This window comes from Lissotriton vulgaris, chromosome 1_1 (assembly GCF_964263255.1).
Source record: "Lissotriton vulgaris chromosome 1_1, aLisVul1.2, whole genome shotgun sequence".
In the NCBI taxonomy this organism is placed as follows: Eukaryota; Metazoa; Chordata; class Amphibia; order Caudata; family Salamandridae; genus Lissotriton; species Lissotriton vulgaris.
This window is the reverse complement of record NC_141685.1, coordinates 882,989,837-883,009,583: the sequence shown is the minus strand read 5'-3', so window position 1 is coordinate 883,009,583 and position 19,747 is coordinate 882,989,837. Positions and strand designations below refer to the sequence as shown.

Genomic DNA, 19,747 nt, shown 5'->3' with positions numbered 1-19,747 from the left:
TAGCAAGAACCTACGCTGATCACTCACTGGTACAATTGACACTAGCCCCACCCAACTTTACCGCATCATATAGGAATTGGAGACTCATGCCCCGTATACTACTAGATACAGTATTCCACACAGAGCTTGGTCAAGAAATGTATGACTTTTTCCAGTGAAACACAGACACAGTGCCAAATATAGCCACGGTATGGGATGCCTTCAATGTCACTGTCAGAGGATTTTGCATTGCTAAAGGGTTTGGAGTCCTTTGAGACATTCGTAAAAATCTACACAAGCTCAAGACAGACCTGAAGAAAACGGAACAAGTTTTGAATAATAGGGTAAATGGAATTCTTCAAATGGAACTGAAGGAAAAACTGAGAGCATAAGGAAACAGCAGATAGGGAGAGCCTGTTTTGGGGAAAATACTTTAGAGCCCGAAAATATGGGAAGGGTGAATGGCCAGGAAAAGTGCTAGCACACGAGATTCGGAGGCCTCGCTTCTCCAACTATGTATTTAAAATTTCAGATCATGAAGGCAACACCCATAGAGAGAGTGCTGCAATACTTCAAGTGTTTACGACACACTACTCCACATTATACACTAGTAAAAGACAAGGGCAGATCGATCTAGCAGCATATCTAGATGACGTGGCCTGGGCTGGTTGGGTAACAAACAATGAGAGTTCTTAGCAGCGCCGATGGAAGAAGATGAAATACATGCTGCAAAAATGCAGATGAAATCTGGTAAGGCATCAGGACAAGATGGCCTCCCAATTGATTTCTATAAAACTTATATAGACCAACTTACACCTATATTAAAAAACGTGTATAAAGAGGCATACAAAATTGGGGTTCTGCCTCAGACTATGAGAGAGGCGATGTTAACTTTGCTCTTAAAACCGGGGAAAAAAGCAGACCAGTGTGATTCATATAAACCACTATCCCTTATCAATAATGATGCACAAATCATAGCCATAGAACTGGCTAACTTTATTAATGGAGAAGTTGGTATTTCCTGTTCAGGCAGGCTTTATTCCTGGGAGGGCAACATCTCATAACCTTCGAACTCTGTTTTCTACTATGCAAGACATTGATCTTGAGTTAGCAGCGACGGCGGTTTTACTCAACCCTACAAAAGCTTTTGACTCGGCAGAGTGGTATTACATATTCGGGATACTGCAACATATGGGAATGCCAATAGGTTTTCTTACATGGATAAGACTGCTATGTAGCTGCCCAACAGCTAGAATATTGCTTAACGGGCAGAGCTCACTACTGTTTACAATTACTAGTGGCATGACAGGGTTTGCCCGCTGTCTCCCCTATTATTTGCCCTGGCTATTGAGCCTCTGGCATCCAGACTAAGACAACAACACTGTGGCAGGGCTTTACGCTATCCCATGAGGCAAGTTCTCATTTCCCTTTATGCAGACAATGTCACTCTATACATCAGAGAGCCACAACAAAACCTGAATCCCGTACTAAGAGAGTTCAATGTCTTTGGGGAAATCTAATCTGTACATATCAACTGGGGAAAATCGCAAATCTATCCATTGACAGCTGCTTCAGCACTATTCCCGATGGACTGCCCGATAGCGTGGTGTGAGACAGAATTTAAATACTTGGGGATGCACATTACAGCAGACTGTACAGAGCTAGTGAGGCTTACATATAGTACAGCACTAACCTCAAAAGCAACTTGGGTTACGTGTTGGAAATCACTGTCATTATCACTAGCGGGGAGAACATCCCTTCTTAAAATGATAATTCTCCCTGTTATTATATTTATTTATGAATATACCATATTCCCCTGGTTAACACTTATTCTCAGCATTAAAGACGGAGCTGATACGCCTGACATGGGGAGGCAAAGAACAGAGATTAAAATGGGATACACTACGAAAACGTACGCACAAGGAGGCTTTAAAGTCCACAATTTGGAGCTTTATTATATATGTGCCCAGGCCCATTAAGCAATATACTTTTTTAATCCACCTCCATACATCCCACATAGCAGTGGAACAGTGATACACCGATCCAATTCCCCTTGCGGGGGCAATAATCCGCACTTCCAAGCCTCTGGTAAAAGACCCCACAACTGTGGCGTGCACTGTTGGTGCACGGAAGCACATTGCCAAGCTGCTTAAAGCTCCGATTATATATTCTCCCTTACTACCGCTCCTTTATCACCCACATTTGCAAGTGTTACAGGAAGCAGGCTTTAAACATATGCTACAAAAGATAAACATAAAAAATTGGGGTGATTTATACATAGATCGAAATTTCCTCGACAATTTTTTAACACAGTGGACCCCACGCCCATGGATGTATTCCTCCATGTAAGACTGAGGCAGAGTATTGGGGCGAATACCCCATCCTTCACCCTAGAACCACTGGTTCTATCCCTGTTACATTTACTAAGGCAATTAGAGGCACCTAAGCATATGGTCTCCTTATTATATCATAACATTCAAACTACCCATGTGACAGATCAATGCACCACACGAGGACAATAGGAAAAAGAACTTGGATTTGAACTGACAGATAAACAGTGGAATTACTGCGATGCACAAACCAAGCAGATATCCGCAAATAGCCGCCTACGCATCATTCATTTGAAATTTCTGCATCGCATATTACATGCCAGCCAAAATGCACACATTCCAAAACAGAGATAATGACCGATGCGACAGATGTGGAATCGAAGGGGCAGACTTCGTGCACAAAGCCTGGGAATGTAATAGTATAAACCAATACTGGCAATACGTTTTAAAAGCGCTGACACAAATGACAACAACACTAATACCTGCATCCCCTATATTGGTTTTTCTGGCTACACTGAACAGATAGCGGTGGGATACAGAAAATATGTAGCACTAGGGCTGCTGTTCGCTAAACGTAAGGTGACCTGCAAATGGGTCGTGGAAGAGCCTCTAAATTTAAGGACTGGCTCTGAGATCTGATATTCTGGCAGGAGAAAACGTTGACGTACGCCGAACTGCTCCCACCAACATCACGCCCCAAACATATATGGGACCAATTGAAAACGTATTTGTTATCTCACCCATTAATGGTTAAGTAAAGTCTAACATGGGGATAGATGGAAATCATAACAAAAACAAGGCATAAACTGTTGAATTTGAAAGATAATGCCTACCTCGAAATGGAAGATATGTATATAGAATAATGTAAGTGGACATCCAGATAGGTGGTTGAATATTGGTGAAGAGTTGAGATGAGGGGAAAAAACTGTTATATATCTGACGCCATATGATGTTTAAACCTAAATATGTAACCACACGTGTAACATACAATGAAGCCATAATGCTGTTTGTAAAAAACAATTTAAAAAAAAGAGAGATGCATGTGACATATACAGGACATGTGTACCATTAATGTAATAATGCAGAATATATGCAAAATACCAATAAAGAGAGGTTTTAAAAAAAAAAGTAAACAAAGGCAGAAAATGAATACATACAATGTTGTTTAAAGCCCCATTTAGTGTAATGGTTGAGCATTTCCATGCTCTTGAAACAGCAACAAATGGCCGGTATTTTTCTCTTGGAAAGGTGGCAACCCTAGTATATAGTAAGGAAACTGGTGTGTTTTCATCATTAGTGGATGATAGACCATACAGGTCAAACTCACATATAGCTGGTAAAGAGTTAACATCTTAGTGGGCTAGTCTTTGACTATTATCCTGGTCAAATTCAAATAGCAGGATGTCAGTGATTTTCTAGGCCACACTTGAACAAGGAAATATCCAGGACACATCACGTTAAATTGGGCAGATAAAGAGTTACCAAAACATTTATACTGTGCAAACACAACCGATTCTAGAAAGCACCTAGAAGAGCGATGTGGAGAAATACATTTGTCGTACCCATTTCCACACACTGAAGCCGAAAAAAATAGCATCAAACTACCTTAGGAAGTTGCGACTCGTCCCTCTATCAGGAGAGTTACAGGCACATGCTTCAACCATTTTTGCGAGCGCCAACGGAGTGATTCGCAAAAATCGGCCATTTTTGCCAGCAAAAAGGCCTTCTGGGAAGCATCAACCCATCAGCCAATTATTGAGATTTCTTAAATTGCTATTATATTTAAGGAATTGCAAATTGCGATTCCTTAAATGCAATGCATGATGGAATCACAATTTGCGATTTTGCTAATAGGGGGGGGGGGGGCAAATTACCATCAATTTGTACTTGATAGTAATTTGCAAAAACTTTGAAAAATGCACTTAAGTGCATTTTCAAAGTTGTAGGTTACACACACATGCCCTTGGGGCATGGCATGTGTGTGCACAACTTGTGCACAGATCAATTTCAGAGGTGCAACAGGGTGTCCTTTTGACACCCTTGAAATTGCATGCGCAATTTGAGAGTACCTACTGGTACTCGCAAATTGAGCATGCAATCTCCCATTCATTCATATGGTCCTTAATTGCGACTCACAATTAAGGAATGTTTGGGAATCGATCATTTTATAGTGATTCCTACATGCATAGGCTTTTGTAATTCCTTAATTGCAATTCCTTAATAATCGCAATTAAGGGATCGCAAAAGCCTACATTGATGCATGTGCCCGTTAGTGCGCATGGCTGCCCTAAGTCTACCAATGTTCTGAGGTGGCGTACGTTTTGATTAAAACCTGCAATATTACCAACTTTTTAACATATCGATTCCAAAACGGAATATAAATTATACCAGTTAACAACATCCAACTGATACATATTTTATTTATATTTGCCTAATTTTCTGAGGCAGCTGTTTTGAACGACGACGAAATAGTTGTTCCATCCCGCTGCAACAGAGAATACCAATAAAACTCATAAAGAAGTCGGAAACAAATCCTTCAAATAAAAAAATCTGAAAGGTTGGTTTGCAGTAAACATTTAAAAACTCGCTCACTGATGTAAACTACTTTTACGAAAAATACGTTCTTTCAAATACATTTTCCCTGGACTATAAGTGAAACGAATGCATCTAGTCACCAGTGTTTGGTGTAGCAAACGATCCACTCAAAAAAAGAAACTGTACAATAAACCCATTCAACTTAACCTTTCAAAAACAAGAATGAAAAAATTAAATCAAGGCATAGGCATGATAAAGTTTTTTGTCAAACTAAAAAAATATAAGGAGGAGAAAAAAAGATAAGAGTTCCGGTTGGGAAAATGTTAAAAAAAGAAAGCGGGCTAGCTCCCTTCTCATGGTCACCTGCGCGGGGTCAATACTAGGACTCATCGAAGCTTCCGGGGCAGAGACGTCGTTGCTGCTCAAGCGCGTCATGGCGGGAAGAGGCTCGAACGCTGCGGGCCGCGTACGGGAAACAAGCTTAGGTTGCAGTCGCAAGAAGCCGAAGACCAGACTACGAGCTGTCAGAAAAGGGCGCTTTTTAGCTCAGCCCACACAACGACAGCGATGGGCTACAAACGGGCCTCGCCTTGCTTCCGCTTTCTGGTCATTCTGGTGTTTACAGTAAATACTGCCAAACCCTGTTTTGCAATTAGTTCTACCTGCAATTCCTTGTAACTAAGTTAGATTGTAACATTTCCTAACTTTTCCACTGAAAGTTTTCAGACGGAGGCGAGGATCATGCATGATTTCCTTTTCCTAGTTTAGTATGCACATACAATTAAAGAATCCATAATCCTTTCCTCTGCTCCCGGAATATTCGGGTCGGATTTAAATCTTTTCCTTTACTGAACTTTCACAGCAGCCAATCAAAACGCTTTAAATAGTAAACGTAACTATTTGTGCCATAATTCATATGATCATCACAGTCCACCAATCACCACCTATATACAGCCCTGACAATTCTGTCAGGACAGGAGGCTCCGATTATGCTTTCTCATTTCTTTAATGAAATGCTCAGCAGCCAATAAAAACAACCAAAAAACTACATTTCCCATGAACACCAGGGAATAACCATAGAGAGTAGTGTATAAAAGGTCCCAACATTAGTCCTTCTTCCTCTTTCTTTGCTGCTCCGCAGCCAGTTAAGTGCATTATTTTCTCTCTACTAGCATATTGTTACTTGCTTACTTGCTTTAACATTGTTGCTTGCTTTATCTACTGTGCTTTGCCATTGCGCATTGTGGTTCGCGCGTTTGGGGCTCGGCCTCCGTTCTTCGTGCGTGTTTTTTCTCCGCTGCCGGTGTGCGGCTTGCTTTGGTTTCGGAGCGTGTGTCTCACCTCCGTTTGTTGGTCTGGGCGCTTCCTAGCTGCTCGCGTGCCTTTGGTGGAGCGGGAGCAGGGGTTTCCGTTTTGTTGGGGAGCGCGAGCGCTCTCGAGACGGTGTTTGGTGGGAGGCGACAGTCGCGCATGCGCGCTGTCCTATTTCCGGTTTCTGGTTTTTTTTCCTCAGAGCTGGTTGAGTGACGACGTTCGTTTGGCGTCCTGCCGACAGCCTGTCTCCAGACTTTAACCCCGTCGGACACCGAGGTCTTCTGAAGGCCTTGGTTGCAACTTTGTAGCATAGGCTCTGCCTAGAGTGTTTTTTGTGCTGCGCAGGCTTTGGCTCCCTCCACACTTTAATACTTTGGAAGTCAGGTTCGCTCCTACTTCTTTCAAAGCCTGCCTTGGGGTCATAACACTCCCCCTTGACTTGTGTTTTGACACTCCATATTGTTGCTGTCGTCTTGTGGGCATTTACTCTCTACCCTTGTTTAGAATGGCTGATTACTACGACGCTGATGATGAATATTACTATGATGACGAGGAGGAAGGCTCCTTGGAACAGAATTTGGTGGAACAGTTGGATAGGGGTGTCCAACAGTCTGTTAACAAGGCACTGGTACGTGCTATTAACACCTTGAAGCGTCATTTGAATCTTTATGCGCAGCAGCAGGGCTGGTTGCCTGCTTCCAAGAAAACAGCAAAGTCTCCTGTTAATCCTCATAAGACAGACTTTCAGCGCCTGGCTAAGAGTTTGGCGGCTGCGCCTTCTACTCTGCATGAGACCGAATCGGACAATGCACAGTCTTCCGCTTCTTCGGACCATGCTTCTCCACCTCCTAAGAAACGAGTCTGTAAGGAGCATTTTGTGGATGCCCCGGAGCGCCCTCCGGTGCTCAATTTTGAACCGGCAGATATCGTTCACCCGAACTCTTCCACATGGCTGCCTTCACCTGCTGTGGCTACCTATATTGAGGCACACATTCGACAGCCTTTTGAGGCCTCGGTTCGGGCACGGTTGCGCTCGGAGTGCCCGAGACCTGATTTGTCTGACCATTTGGCCGAGACTCCGGAGGTTGACCCCATGATGGTCATGTACCTGAAGAAATATGCGAAGGACCCGAAGAAGGGCCTTGATAGATCTTGGCGGTCCTGTCAGGATAAAGTACTAGACTTACTTGGACCGCTCACCAAGATTTTGGATCTGGGATATAAGGCGAAGGAGGCCTCTGCCCTGGTGAACCCGACTGAATTAATTGAGTGGGCCCAACGGGCGATCTGCCACTTAGGGAATGCCAATTGCGCGATGTCTGCGGAACGTCGCAGATCCATTCTTTTAAAACTTGATCCGAAACTTTCAGAGTTAGCCACTTCGGAGTCCGGGCCTGAGGCGCAAGGTCTTTTATTTGGTCAACCATTTCTCAAAGAACTCACGCGGTTTGTCTCCACCTTCAGTGGGATAGACAAAGCGCAGGCCTCCTTAAGACGGGCAATGCGTCCGGTTTTTGCAAAGGCCGGACGAGGTAGGGAACGTTCGTTCGGCCGTGGCTCTGCAAACCAGTCCCAGAGAGGCAATTCCTCTCAGCAAAGAGGGTCCTACGACGCCGGTTATTCCACCAGGGCCAACTTTTATCCATCACGAAAAGGAAAAGGCCAGTACGGCAAAGGACGTTTAGGTGGTCAACAAGGACACTACCAGGATACCCACTCTACAGGTGAGCCTGATTCATGCATGCGATGTAATGTTGGGGGGTCGCATTCAATTTTTCCTGCAAAATTGGCGCATGATCTCCAGCGATGCATGGGTGCTACAAATTGTTCAAAGGTTCAGAATAGAGTTTTATCACCCGATGCATCAGACCCGTCCTCCCCCTTGTTTGCATTTTTCTCTTCAGGATCAGGTTTGTCTCTCCGGGGAAATAGACACCCTCCTCGAGAAAGGGGCGATTGTTCCAACAACCCGGCATCCGATGGGGTTTGCCAGTTCAGTCTTTCTGGTCGAGAAGAAAGGGGACGGCTCTCGCCTGGTTCTCAACCTGAAAGACTTCAACGGAGGGGTGGTCTATCAGCATTTCAAGATGGAGGGTATCCATCTATTGAGGGATCTCCTGCGAGAGGGGGATTGGATGGTCCGTCTGGATCTAAAAGATGCGTACCTCTCGATTCCAATTTACAGGCCTCATCGTCGTTTTCTCCAGTTTCACTGGCAGGGAGTTTGGTACGAGTATCAGGTTCTCCTGTTCGGTCTCTCGTCGGCACCGTGGTGCTTCACGAAGCTGTTGAGACCGGTTGTGGAACATCTGCGGTCTCGGGGTGTCAGGTTGATTATTTATCTGGACGATATTCTCCTTATGGCGGATTGTCCTCTCAAACTTCTACGGCATCTGGAGTAGTCCATCGATCTGTTACAGTCTCTAGGTTTTCTGATAAATGTTCAGAAGTCGGTTTTGGTCCCTGCCCAGTCTATAGACTTCCTGGGTTTCCAGATCGAGACTGTGGCTTGTCAACTTCTCTTACCCAATCAGAAGATGCGTTACATCAGGAGAGAATTGACGTCTGTTATTTCCAGACCGACTGTGTTGTTGAGGTCGTTGGCACGTGTAGTAGGTCTGTTAGCATCGTCCATTCAGGCGATCTTTCCAGGTCCTCTGCATTACAGAGCGATGCAAAGGCTAAAAATCCAGCATCTCCGGAAAGGTCTCAGATACTCCGACCAGATCCCTCTTACGGAGGAAGTACGTTGGGAGATGCAGTGGTGGTTGGACCACATGGAGGCCTGGAATGGTCGAGCCCTATTCGGTGCGTCCCCGGAACTGGTGATAGAATCCGATGCCAGTCGGTGGGGTTGGGGAGCCCGCTGCGGGTCTGTCTCGACGGGGAGTCGTTGGTCCCCTCAGGAGTTGGCTCTCCACATAAACTGCCTGGAACTCCTAGCGGGTTCGTTTGCAATCAAGTGTTTCTCTCACCTTCAACCGAGTTGCTGCATTCTTCTCCGGATGGACAACGTGTCCGCAGTCCGCTATGTGAACAAGCTGGGCGGGACCCGGTCCAAGGTGTTGGCGGAGATAGCCAAGGATTTCTGGCATTTTTGTCTTCAAAGGAAGATCACTGTTATTGCGGAATATCTTCCGGGGTGCAACAATCAGATTGCGGATTGGCACTCCAGACATCTTCGGGATTACAGCGACTGGAGGCTTCACCCTCGAGTATTCCGTGCTCTCCTTCGGCGTTGGGGTCAATGTCAGTTGGATCTGTTTGCCTCTCGCCTCAACGCGCAACTTCCGCGTTTTTACAGTTGGAGGCCGGACCCTCAGGCTCTGGCCATGGATGCTTTTCTTCAGCAGTGGCCATCGACCCTCTGTTATGCCTTTCCACCGTTTCTAATGATTCCCAGGGTGCTGGCTTACACCAAACGGTTTCGAGCGGATCTGATTCTGATTGCCCCTCTCTGGAGGGCTCAAGCATGGTTTCCGGTGCTTCTGGAAATGTGCTGCGCTCCGCCGTTCCTTCTTCCCCCGTTGTGGAATCTCTTGTTGGATCCCCTCGGAGATCCGCATCCCCTGATCCTCTCCGGCTCTCTTCAGCTGCTAGCGTGGAGGATCTCGGGGATCGCTGGACGCTCCCAGGCATTTCTAGCGACGCTTCCAAATTCCTTAGTGAGGCATGGGCTCCCAATACTCACAAACGGTATAAAGGGGCTTGGAAGCGATGGTGTGATTGGTGTGCTCAACAGGAAGTTGATCCCGTTTCAGCAGATATCAGTATGATTATTAATTTTTTGGCATCTTTGTCCACCTCTGGTCTGGCTTATTCGACGGTCAATGGTTTTCGCTCTGCTATTTCAGCGGGTCATGCCCACATCGATGGGAAACCTGCGGGTGAACATCCCTTTGTTTCCAGGTTACTTAAGGGCGTTCGTTTTGCAAAACCTCCCACACCTAAATATGTCACTTTATGGGATGTTTCTGTTGTTCTCAGGTTCTTAGAAGCTTGGCCTTCGAATCCTTTGTTATCTCGCAAGCAATTATCTGCGAAATTGACGATGTTACTATGTCTGGTTTCCTGTAAGCGTGTGTCGGATGTCCACGCTTTGGATCTAGCAGGTCGCAGTTTTACTCCTGAAGGGGTTACCTTTCGTCTTTCCAGACGTACGAAATCTAATACGCCTTCTATTACATATCCTTCTTTTCCTTCTCATCCCAACCTTTGTGTTGTGCAATGCCTTAAGGATTATGAGGTGAGTACTGCTTCTTTCCGTTCAGACATGCAGGGTCAACTATTGATTGCCTTACAAAAGCCTTTTCGCCCCGTCACTCCAGCTACTTTGGCGCGCTGGGTGCGGTGGCTTATGTCTGAGGCGGGTATTGATGTTTCTGTGTTTGGCGCGCATTCTGCACGAGGGGCGATGGCCTCTAAAGCTTATTCCATGGGTGTTACTCTGTTTGATAATATGAAGGCTGCAGACTGGTCATCTGATTCTGTGTTCAAAACGTTTTATTATAAACCTATTGATAGTGTTGCTTCTGTGGTGGTGGATCAGCTTTAAAAAAGCATAATCGGAGCCTCCTGTCCTGACATAGAATTCAAAATTTGCAAACATTCGTGACAAGAATTTTCAATTCTATTAAGGACTAGGAGGCGAGGATTATCCCACCCGTGGTTCATATTTGCATGCTAATGTATTGTGACTGTTTACATGCAATTGCAAATATTTCACTCCTTGTTTTTTCCCTCCCTGGATTGCTCTTGACATTCTTGCTACTTTTGGATGTTACAGCTCTGTATCTTTTCCAGGTTCAGACCAGAAGTGATGTGCTTTGTTCTCCTCCTGAGTGTCGTTCTCCTCCTGGCTTCTGGACCCAAAGTTATTCTGCTGCCTACTTCAGGATTCTCTGGATTTCTGCGGCTTGTTTGGAATTATTGTTCTTACTCTACTTGGGATTTTACTTTGACTTGGGCGTGTTTCCACAAAGAAAGAGGAAGAAGGACTAATGTTGGGACCTTTTATACACTACTCTCTATGGTTATTCCCTGGTGTTCATGGGAAATGTAGTTTTTTGGTTGTTTTTATTGGCTGCTGAGCATTTCATTAAAGAAATGAGAAAGCATAATCCTCGCCTCCTAGTCCTTAATAGAATTGAAAATTCTTGTCACGAATGTTTGCAAATTTTGAATTGCCAGTGTTAGAGGCGGAGCAGCGTCTCTGTTAAGTACCAGTCATTCTAGGCGCCCTTTCAGCATTTTGTTTCAAGGCCCCTTAGTTTTCAGGACAAGCTGGACACAGCTAAGGAGAGGTGTGTAAGGGGTGGAGGGAGCAGCCAGTTAATGGACATTGAAATGGGTCCCTTCTGGGCCCTGTAGTCACGTCCTTAACTTTTCAGGAAAAAGCACTCACTGATTCTGAATACTAAGTGCAAAAGCGTTAAGGTAACCATGTTGTCCTTACATTTCACATGCATTACTTAATCGTGCATTCTCATGGGTTTTCGCTTCATCCATGATGTTATGTCTCTTTCCTGTAGGGGATGGGGGCCCAACAACCAAGCACACTGGTGAGCAATGCAAAATTTTCTAGCTATCGCGACAAGAATTTTAGATTCTATTAAGGACACGGAGGCGAGGATTCTATGGCAGGACAGGAGGCTCAGATTATGCTTTCTCGATTTCTTTACTACCAACAGCAGCCAATAGGAACATAGTAAAGAAAAACAGCAAACTACAACTCCCATGAGCCCTTAGGCAACCATAGAGACTACATGCTATATAAGTCACCATAGAGGACAACACTTCCTCTTTCTTTGCTGCTTCGCAGCCAGTTAAGTCCTTTTCTGAATTACTTATTACAATTTTGCATGTTTGTGCTTTGCATTGTGCTTTACCAACTGTTGTTGTGCGCCGCTTTCAGCTGCATGCCTAGCGTCTTACCGCTTTGCCGTGTGTTTTGCAGCTTTGTGCGTTATTTCGCTTCGGCGCTTTGTGGTCTTTGTCTTGTTGTTATAGGGAGCGTGAGTCGCCTCTCTTGCAATACGGGCGCGTGGTGCCCGTGTTTTTCTTTAATACGTGGAGCGGTACCGGGGCTCAAGGCTCGCGCGCTGGTGTTGCGCGTTGCTCCTCTTCCGGAGTAGCAGGCCAGGCTTCGCGCATGCGCGTTGCTTTTGTTTACGCTCCTTCCCTCACACGGAGCCCGGACACGCTTGGAGGCGGCGTTTACTATTGTGCCTCCGCCCACTGCCTGCCGGAGAGCCCCACTCGACGCCCTTTACCTAAAGCAAGGGTTTAGGGCTGGACAATTTATAGAGGCGTTGCCTAGGGTGACAGTTTTGCAAGCCTGTCCCTCCACTCTCAAGTTACTAATTACTTGGCCGAGTTTCTAGCTCTGCCTATTTGGCTTGCTTGGGGCTGTCACTCCCCCTGACAGGGTCAGTTGGTGTACGCCTGGACCTTTACTTGTTGTTTTGTGGGCTTCTTTGTAACTATATATATATTTATATATATATTTTCCTCAGTGGTGTGCACTGCCCTTTTTTCCTGACACCATGGCTGAATATGAGGAATCTGAAGACTATTATTACGATGAGGAGCCTGAAGAGTCTCTAGAATATGACTTGGTCGAGGCCCTTGACCAAGGGGTCCAGCATTCGGTCAATAAGGCGCTGGTCCGCGCTATTGGACCTCTGAAGCGCCATTTGACCGATTACGCTCAGCAGCAGGGCTGGATTCCGTCCTCTTCTTCCAAATTCTCCTCTAAGTCACCAAAGAATCCCCATAAGTCTGACTTTATAAAATTGGCTAAGTCCTTATCTGCCCCTACTGTATCTAAAAGACCCCACCCACCTCCCCCGGACACAGAGGACACTTCGTCCTCTTCGTCTTCAGGTCCCTCTGGTATTCCCCCTGCTAAAAAGTCACGCAAAGAACATTTTGTTGACGCCTCTTCCCATCCCCCGGTCCTGACCTTTGAACCTACGGATATCGTCCATCCGAATTCCAAAATTTGGTCCCCTGCGCCAGAGGTTGCTGATTACATACAGGCTCACATCCGTGATTCCTTTGATCAGGAGGTGCGCTCTAGGTTGCGTTCCGAGTGCCATCGCCCGGAATTGGATGATAAATTAGCTGACACCCCGGAGGTCGATCCCACTATCTTGACATACCTCAAGAAATTCACCAAAGACCCGAAAAAAGGGATTGATCGCTCTTGGCGCATGTGTCAGGATAAACTTCTTGATCTTCTTGGCCCCCTAACAAAAATCCTGGATTTGGGTTATCAAGCACAAGGGCCGCCGTCTGGCATCGACCCGGATGAACTTATTGGTTGGGCCCAACGGGCTATCTGTTTCCTGGGAAACGCGAACTGTGCCCTGTCCACCGAACGTCGGCGTTCCATATTATTGAAAATGGATCCACGGTTGTCTGAATTGGCGACATCTGAGTCTGGCCCATTGGCCCAGGGTCTCCTGTTTGGCCAACCATTTTTGAAAGAATTACCGAAATTCGTTGCCACCTTTAGTGGCCTCGACAAGGTGCAGTCTTCCTTGCGCAGGGCATTCCGCCCGGTTTTTGCCAGGGCCGGACGTTCTGGGGGACGTTCGTTCGGCCGAGGTTCTGGTCAGCAGCGTGGCCAGCAGTCCCACCAGGGAGAAGGCGGACAGCGTCAACAGCAACAGTCCTCTTACTCCGGCTCCAAAACGACCTTCTACCCCTCCCGTAAAGGTCGTGGTCAAGGCAACAAGGGAGGATACGGTGGAAACCAGGGAGGCCGCCAGGATTTCTCCTCAACAGGTGAGCTTGATTCCTTACGACAGTGTTGTTCTGGGGGGCAGGGTGCAATTTTTTCTACAGAATTGGCGCACGATCTCAAACGATGCATGGATCTTGCGGACAGTTCAAGGGTACCACATCGAATTTTATCACCCTCCCCTTCAGGGTCACGTCCCTTTACCCCTTGTTTTTTCCCAACGAGATCGGGAGGTGATCTCCGAGGAAATCGATTCTCTTCTTCTCAAAGGGGCCATTGTGCGCACGACCCTACATCCACAGGGGTTCGTCAGCAATGTGTTTCCGGTGGAGAAGAAAGGGGGAGGGTCTCGCCTTGTGCTCAATCTCAAGGAGTTCAACAACGGGGTGGTCTATCGCCACTTCAAGATGGAGGTCATCCATCTTCTCAGGGATCTTCTTCGCAAGGGCGACTGGATGGTTCGCCTGGATTTGAAGGACGCTTACTTGTCCGTTCCCATCTTTCCACCTCATCGCCATTTTCTGCAGTTCCAATGGTCGGGGGAGTGGTTCGAGTACACGGTTCTCCCGTTCGGTCTCTCGTCCGCCCCATGGTGCTTCACGAAGCTCCTGAGACCAGTCATGGAATCGCTGCGTGCACGGGGGGTGCGACTAATAGTGTATCTGGACGACATTCTTTTGATGGCTCAGTGCCCGCGGCAACTACGTTCCCATTTATCTTGGACAATCGATCTGCTTCAGTCTCTCGGATTTCTAGTGAATCCTCAGAAATCTCTTTTACAACCCACTCAATCGATAGAGTTTCTGGGTTTCCTTGTGGACTCAGTCTCTTGCCAACTTCTTTTGCCTGCCCAGAAGGTCAGGTCTATCAAGAGGGAGTTGAAGTCACCGTTGTCTGCACCGAACGTATCGTTGCGGTCGATCGCTCGGGTTGTCGGACTATTGGCCTCTTCCATTCAGGCGATCTTTCCGGGTCCCCTACATTATCGGGCCCTGCAGCGTCTCAAGATCCGACACTTGCAGAAGGGTCTTCGTTATTCCGACCTTGTTCCTCTGTCCCAGGATGCGAAGTCGGAGATGATGTGGTGGCTCCATCACATGGAAGCCTGGAACGGGAAAGCCCTATTCGGCTCAACTCCGGACTTGGTTTTGGAGTCGGATGCGAGTCTTTGGGGCTGGGGAGCCCGTTGCGGGGACTTGACGATGGGCGGCCGTTGGTCTCAGGACGAATTAGCCCTTCACATCAATTGCCTGGAACTTCTGGCGGGATCGTTTGCGATCCGCAGCCTTGCTCCACAGGCCACCAGCTGTTGCATTTTGCTCCGCATGGACAACATCTCAGCGGTGAGATATGTGAACAAACTAGGGGGACACGGTCGAAATTGTTAGCAGAGATTGCGAAGGATTTCTGGCATTTCTGTCTTCAGAGGAAGATCACTCCTATTGCAGAGTATCTCCCAGGTCACCAGAATCAAGTGGCCGACTGGAACTCTGCCATCTGCTGGACTTCAGCGACTGGCGCCTTCACCCTCGGGTCTTTCGAACCCTGTCTCGCCTTTGGGGTCGACCTTGGATCGATCTCTTCGCCTCTCGCCTCAATGCTCAACTGCCCAGGTTTTACAGCTGGCGTCCGGATCCGGAGGCTCTGGCCACGGATGCCTTTCTCCAGACTTGACCTCCTCAGCTTTGCTATGCTTTTCCCCCGTTCGCGATGATTCCGCGAGTCTTGGCCAGAACGAAGCAGTTTCTGTCGGAGATCATTCTGATCACTCCTCTTTGGAGAGCTCAAGCGTGGTTTCCGGACCTTCTGGAAATGAGTTGCTCGACTCCATTCCTGCTTCCAACGAAGTGGAACTTGCTGTTGGATCCTCTGCTCCATCCACATCCTCTAATTCTGTCGGGCCAGCTCCGTCTGGTGGCGTGGCGTCTTTCGGGGAACGCTGGAAAGTCCCTGGCTTATCTGGAGACGCTGAGAGATTTATCAATGAAGCTTGGGCCCCCAACACGCGTAAGCGTTATGCGTCAGCTTGGCGTCAGTGGTGTGATTGGTATTCTGAACGGAACCTGGATCCCGCTTCAGCAGATGTCTCTCTAGTTGTTAATTTTCTTGCTTCCATCGCTTCTTCTGGTTCTGCTTACAGGACTGTCAATTCTTTTCGCTCTGCTCTCTCTGCGGGCCATGATTTAGTCGACGGGAAGCCTGTTGAGGAACATCATCTCATCTCTACATTACTACGTGGAGTTCGGATGGCTAAGCCGCCATGTCCGAAATATGTCGCTCTATGGGATGTCTCCGTTGTGTTACGTTTTCTGGAAGCTTGGCCTCCCAAGGCTTCTGTGTCTCGTAAGCAATTGTCTGCGAAATTGACAATGCTTTTATGCTTGGTATCTTGTAAGCGTGTTTCGGATGTACGCGCGTTAGATCTCGTGGGTCGTTCTTTTTCCCCCGAAGGCGTTACTTTTACGGTTTCCAGACGTGCCAAGACTAATATGTCTACTGTCACTTACCCAGGGTTTCATCACAATCCACAATTGTGTGTGGTCCGCTGCATAAAAGATTATGAGGTGAGTACTGCTCCTTTTCGTCAAGATTTGTCTGGACAGTTGTTGATTGCTTTGCAAAAGCCTTTTAAGCCTGTGGCTCCAGCTACTCTGGCTCGTTGGGTACGCTGGCTTATGTCCGAGGCAGGAATTGATGTCTCCATTTTTGGAGCTCATTCCGCGAGGGGTGCCATGGCCTCTAAGGCTTTTCATGTTGGTGTTAGTTTGCAAGACATTGTGAAGACGGCTGATTGGTCTTCTGATACTGTGTTTAAGACATATTATTTCAAACCCATTGTGGATATTGCCTCTGTTGTGGTGGACAAGCTTTGAACAAGCATAATCTGAGCCTCCTGTCCTGCCATAGAATTAAAAATTTGCAAACATTCGTGACAAGAATTTTCAATTCTATTAAGGACACGGAGGCGAGGATTATCCCACCCATTTGTATTCTACTGCATTGTTTATGTTGTATCTTTGCTTTGCTATGATCTGCAATGTTTCTTGCATTGATTTTTTCCCCACCCTATGTGCTGCTACCTTTCCAAGGTTTTGGGGATGTGTGTTACGGCTCTGTTTTTCTTTCAGGTTCGGACCAGAAGTGATCCTTCATCTTGGTCTCTCCTGCACTGTTTTCCGCTCCTTGGAGGCTGGATCTGCTGTGTTTCCTGATGCAACTTCTTCGCTTATGGATGTTTGCCTGTTTCCTGTTGGCCTCTTTTGCGGTTTGCCTTCGGACTTTTCCTTCAGGATGGTCGGCGGTACTTTTCTTCAATGACTTTTGACTGTTTATAATTTCCTGGACAAAGAAAGAGGAAGTGTTGTCCTCTATGGTGACTTATATAGCATGTAGTCTCTATGGTTGCCTAAGGGCTCATGGGAGTTGTAGTTTGCTGTTTTTCTTTACTATGTTCCTATTGGCTGCTGTTGGTAGTAAAGAAATCGAGAAAGCCTAATCCTCGCCTCCGTGTCCTTAATAGAATTGAAAATTCTTGTCACGAATGTTTGCAAATTTTTAATTATGCTTTCTCATTTCTTTACTGCACAAACAGCAGCCAATGAAAGTAAAACTACAATGGTAAAAAACAACATTTCCCATGAGGCTTTGAACCACGTCTCCAATGATAGAACCAATCACAGTAGTAACAAGCATATAAAGTATAGAGATACTAATCTGGCCTCCTCTTTCTTTGCCCGAACAGTCTTGTCATAGTGAACAAAGTCTTTAACTCTCAACAGAGAAAAACAGTTACTTAGGAATTCTCAACGGAGAACAATCCATAACCACGAAGGAATCATCTTCCGCCAGGAAGGGACAGCAGCACAATCCAAAGAAGGTAATCAACTCTTGTTGGAATCATTTCCTGAAACAGAAAAAGAAGTTTGAGAAAAGGAGCCCACAAACTACATTTCTCATAGGGTGGGTAGAAAGTTGTTAAACAACATCATTTCAAACAACTTGACAGTTATACAACTGTCCCAACGAGTGAGATAATCCTCGCCTCCGTGTCCTTAATAGAATCTAAAATTCTTGTCGCGATAGCTAGAAAATTTTGTATTCTATGGCAGGACCGGAGGGTTCTGATTATGCTGGTTCAAAGCTCATCAATCACAGCATCAGAAACATGAGGAATAGGTTTATAATAAAACACTTTAAACATTGAATCAGAAGACCAATCAGCCGCTTTTAGGATGTCCTCTAAGCGAGAACCTAGTAAATAGGCTTTAGAAACCATCGCACCTCTAGCTGAATGAGCACCATACACAGAGATATCGATGCCAGCCTCTGACATAATCCATCTAACCCATCTGGCTAAAGAAGCCGCAGTGACTGGCTTGAAGGGCTTCTGAACAGAGATTAACAACTGGCCTAAAGGGTCAGCCCTGTGAGTAATAGTACGTTCTTCATAGTATTTGAGACACTGCAACACACATAGTTTGTTGTTATGAGGAAAAGCAGGGTACTCCACTGAGCGCGACATGGTCTTAGTTCGTCGTGTAATAACAAAGGAGACACCCTGTGGAGAAAACATCCTACCAGCCAAGTCTAATGCTCTAACATCTGAAACTCTGCGACATGAAATGAGACACAGTAACATAGTAAGCTTGGCAGAAAGCTGTTTTAAGGATAAATCACCATTATCGGGCCAGGTTTCCAACAGGTTAAGAACTTTCGTAACATCCCAAAGCGTGGAATACCTGGGACGAGGAGGGTTGGCCACACGAACTCCTTTGAGTAACTTACAAACCAAGGGATGCATCCCCACGGGCTTACCATCGATGTGGTCGTGACCAGCAGAAATAGCAGACCTAAAATTATTAACCGACCTGTAAGCCAGGCCTGAAGCTGCACATTCAGACAGAAAATTCAGTACATCAGTCACATTTGATCCCACGGGATCCACCAGTTTTGGAAGGCACCAACCCACCCACTTCTTCCAAGATGCAGAGTATCGTTTCCAGGTGGAAGGAGCCCACACTTGTTGCATAAATCTGGAAGCTTCTAGTGAAAGGCCAGCAAGGCATCCATGTCTCCGGAGAGCGTCCACACCATCAAGGTCAACTGATTCTGCAGGACAAGGGGATGGCAATCTCCCACTGGATCCTGCAGAAGCGTCGGGAAAACTGGGAGCCGGAAGGGAAGGTCCACAGATAACTCCAACAGTGTGGGAAACCACGACTGAGTCGACCAGAACTGAGTCACCAACACTATTGTCGCCCTCTGTCGGCGCACAAAGGCCGCCACCCTCGGGATCAGAGCAAACGGGGGAAAGGCATAATTCCTCCGTTGCCCCCAATGGTCTAGGAACGCGTCCGTTCCCATTGCCATCGGATCCGGTCTCCAGAAGGCCCACAATCCTCGCCAGCACAGGCAAGGAAATCTTCTCCTTGGTCAAAGTGGATTTTATTTCCCTCTTGATGGACCTGATCTTGTGAAGGGGAAGGAGCAGTTGAGCTGAAACAGAGTCTATCAGGAAACCTAGGAATTCCATCTGCTGATTCGGCATCATCACCGATTTCTTGGTATTGATGACGAACCCCAGATTCTGCAGCAAGGACGTCGTCCACTCTAAGTGGGTGAGAAGAAGGGACCGGTCTTGGGCTAGAATGAGCATGTCGTCTAGGTAAACAATGAGACGTACTCCCATCTCTCGAAGGTGAGAGATCACAGGTTTGAGAAGCTTGGTGAATACCCAAGGGGCTGAGGACAGACCGAAGGGAAGCACCTTGTAACTATACCATCGCCCTTTCCAAGGGAACTGTAAGTACATTTGATGAGAGGGGCAGATGGGGACTGTCAG

The 19,747-nt window shown here is 46.6% G+C and overlaps 2 protein-coding genes across 2 annotated transcripts in view; one reads left to right on the top strand and one right to left on the bottom strand.

Annotated features, from left to right (window-relative positions):
- SLC25A38 (solute carrier family 25 member 38) overlaps positions 1–5,444 on the bottom strand; it is a 325,193-nt gene extending 319,749 nt beyond the window's left edge. The window contains exon 1 of the mRNA XM_086958576.1: positions 5,208–5,444. Coding sequence (XP_086814702.1) covers positions 5,208–5,279 — 72 coding nt within the window. The 5' untranslated portion in view covers positions 5,280–5,444. The remainder of the gene's footprint in view (positions 1–5,207) is intronic.
- Positions 5,445–12,703: 7,259 nt separating this feature from the next.
- LOC147748092 (uncharacterized) lies at positions 12,704–17,050 on the top strand. The gene is made up of 2 exons (XM_086927160.1): positions 12,704–13,949; positions 17,034–17,050. The coding sequence occupies exons 1-2, from the start codon at positions 12,704–12,706 to the stop codon at positions 17,048–17,050; spliced, it is 1,263 nt and encodes a 420-aa protein (XP_086783286.1).
- The last annotated feature ends 2,697 nt before the right edge of the window (positions 17,051–19,747 follow it).

Bases quoted from the DNA above. Each gene is read 5' to 3' on its own strand.
- LOC147748092 (XM_086927160.1), top strand. From the start codon at position 12,704: ATGGCTGAATATGAGGAATCTGAAGACTATTATTACGATGAGGAGCCT.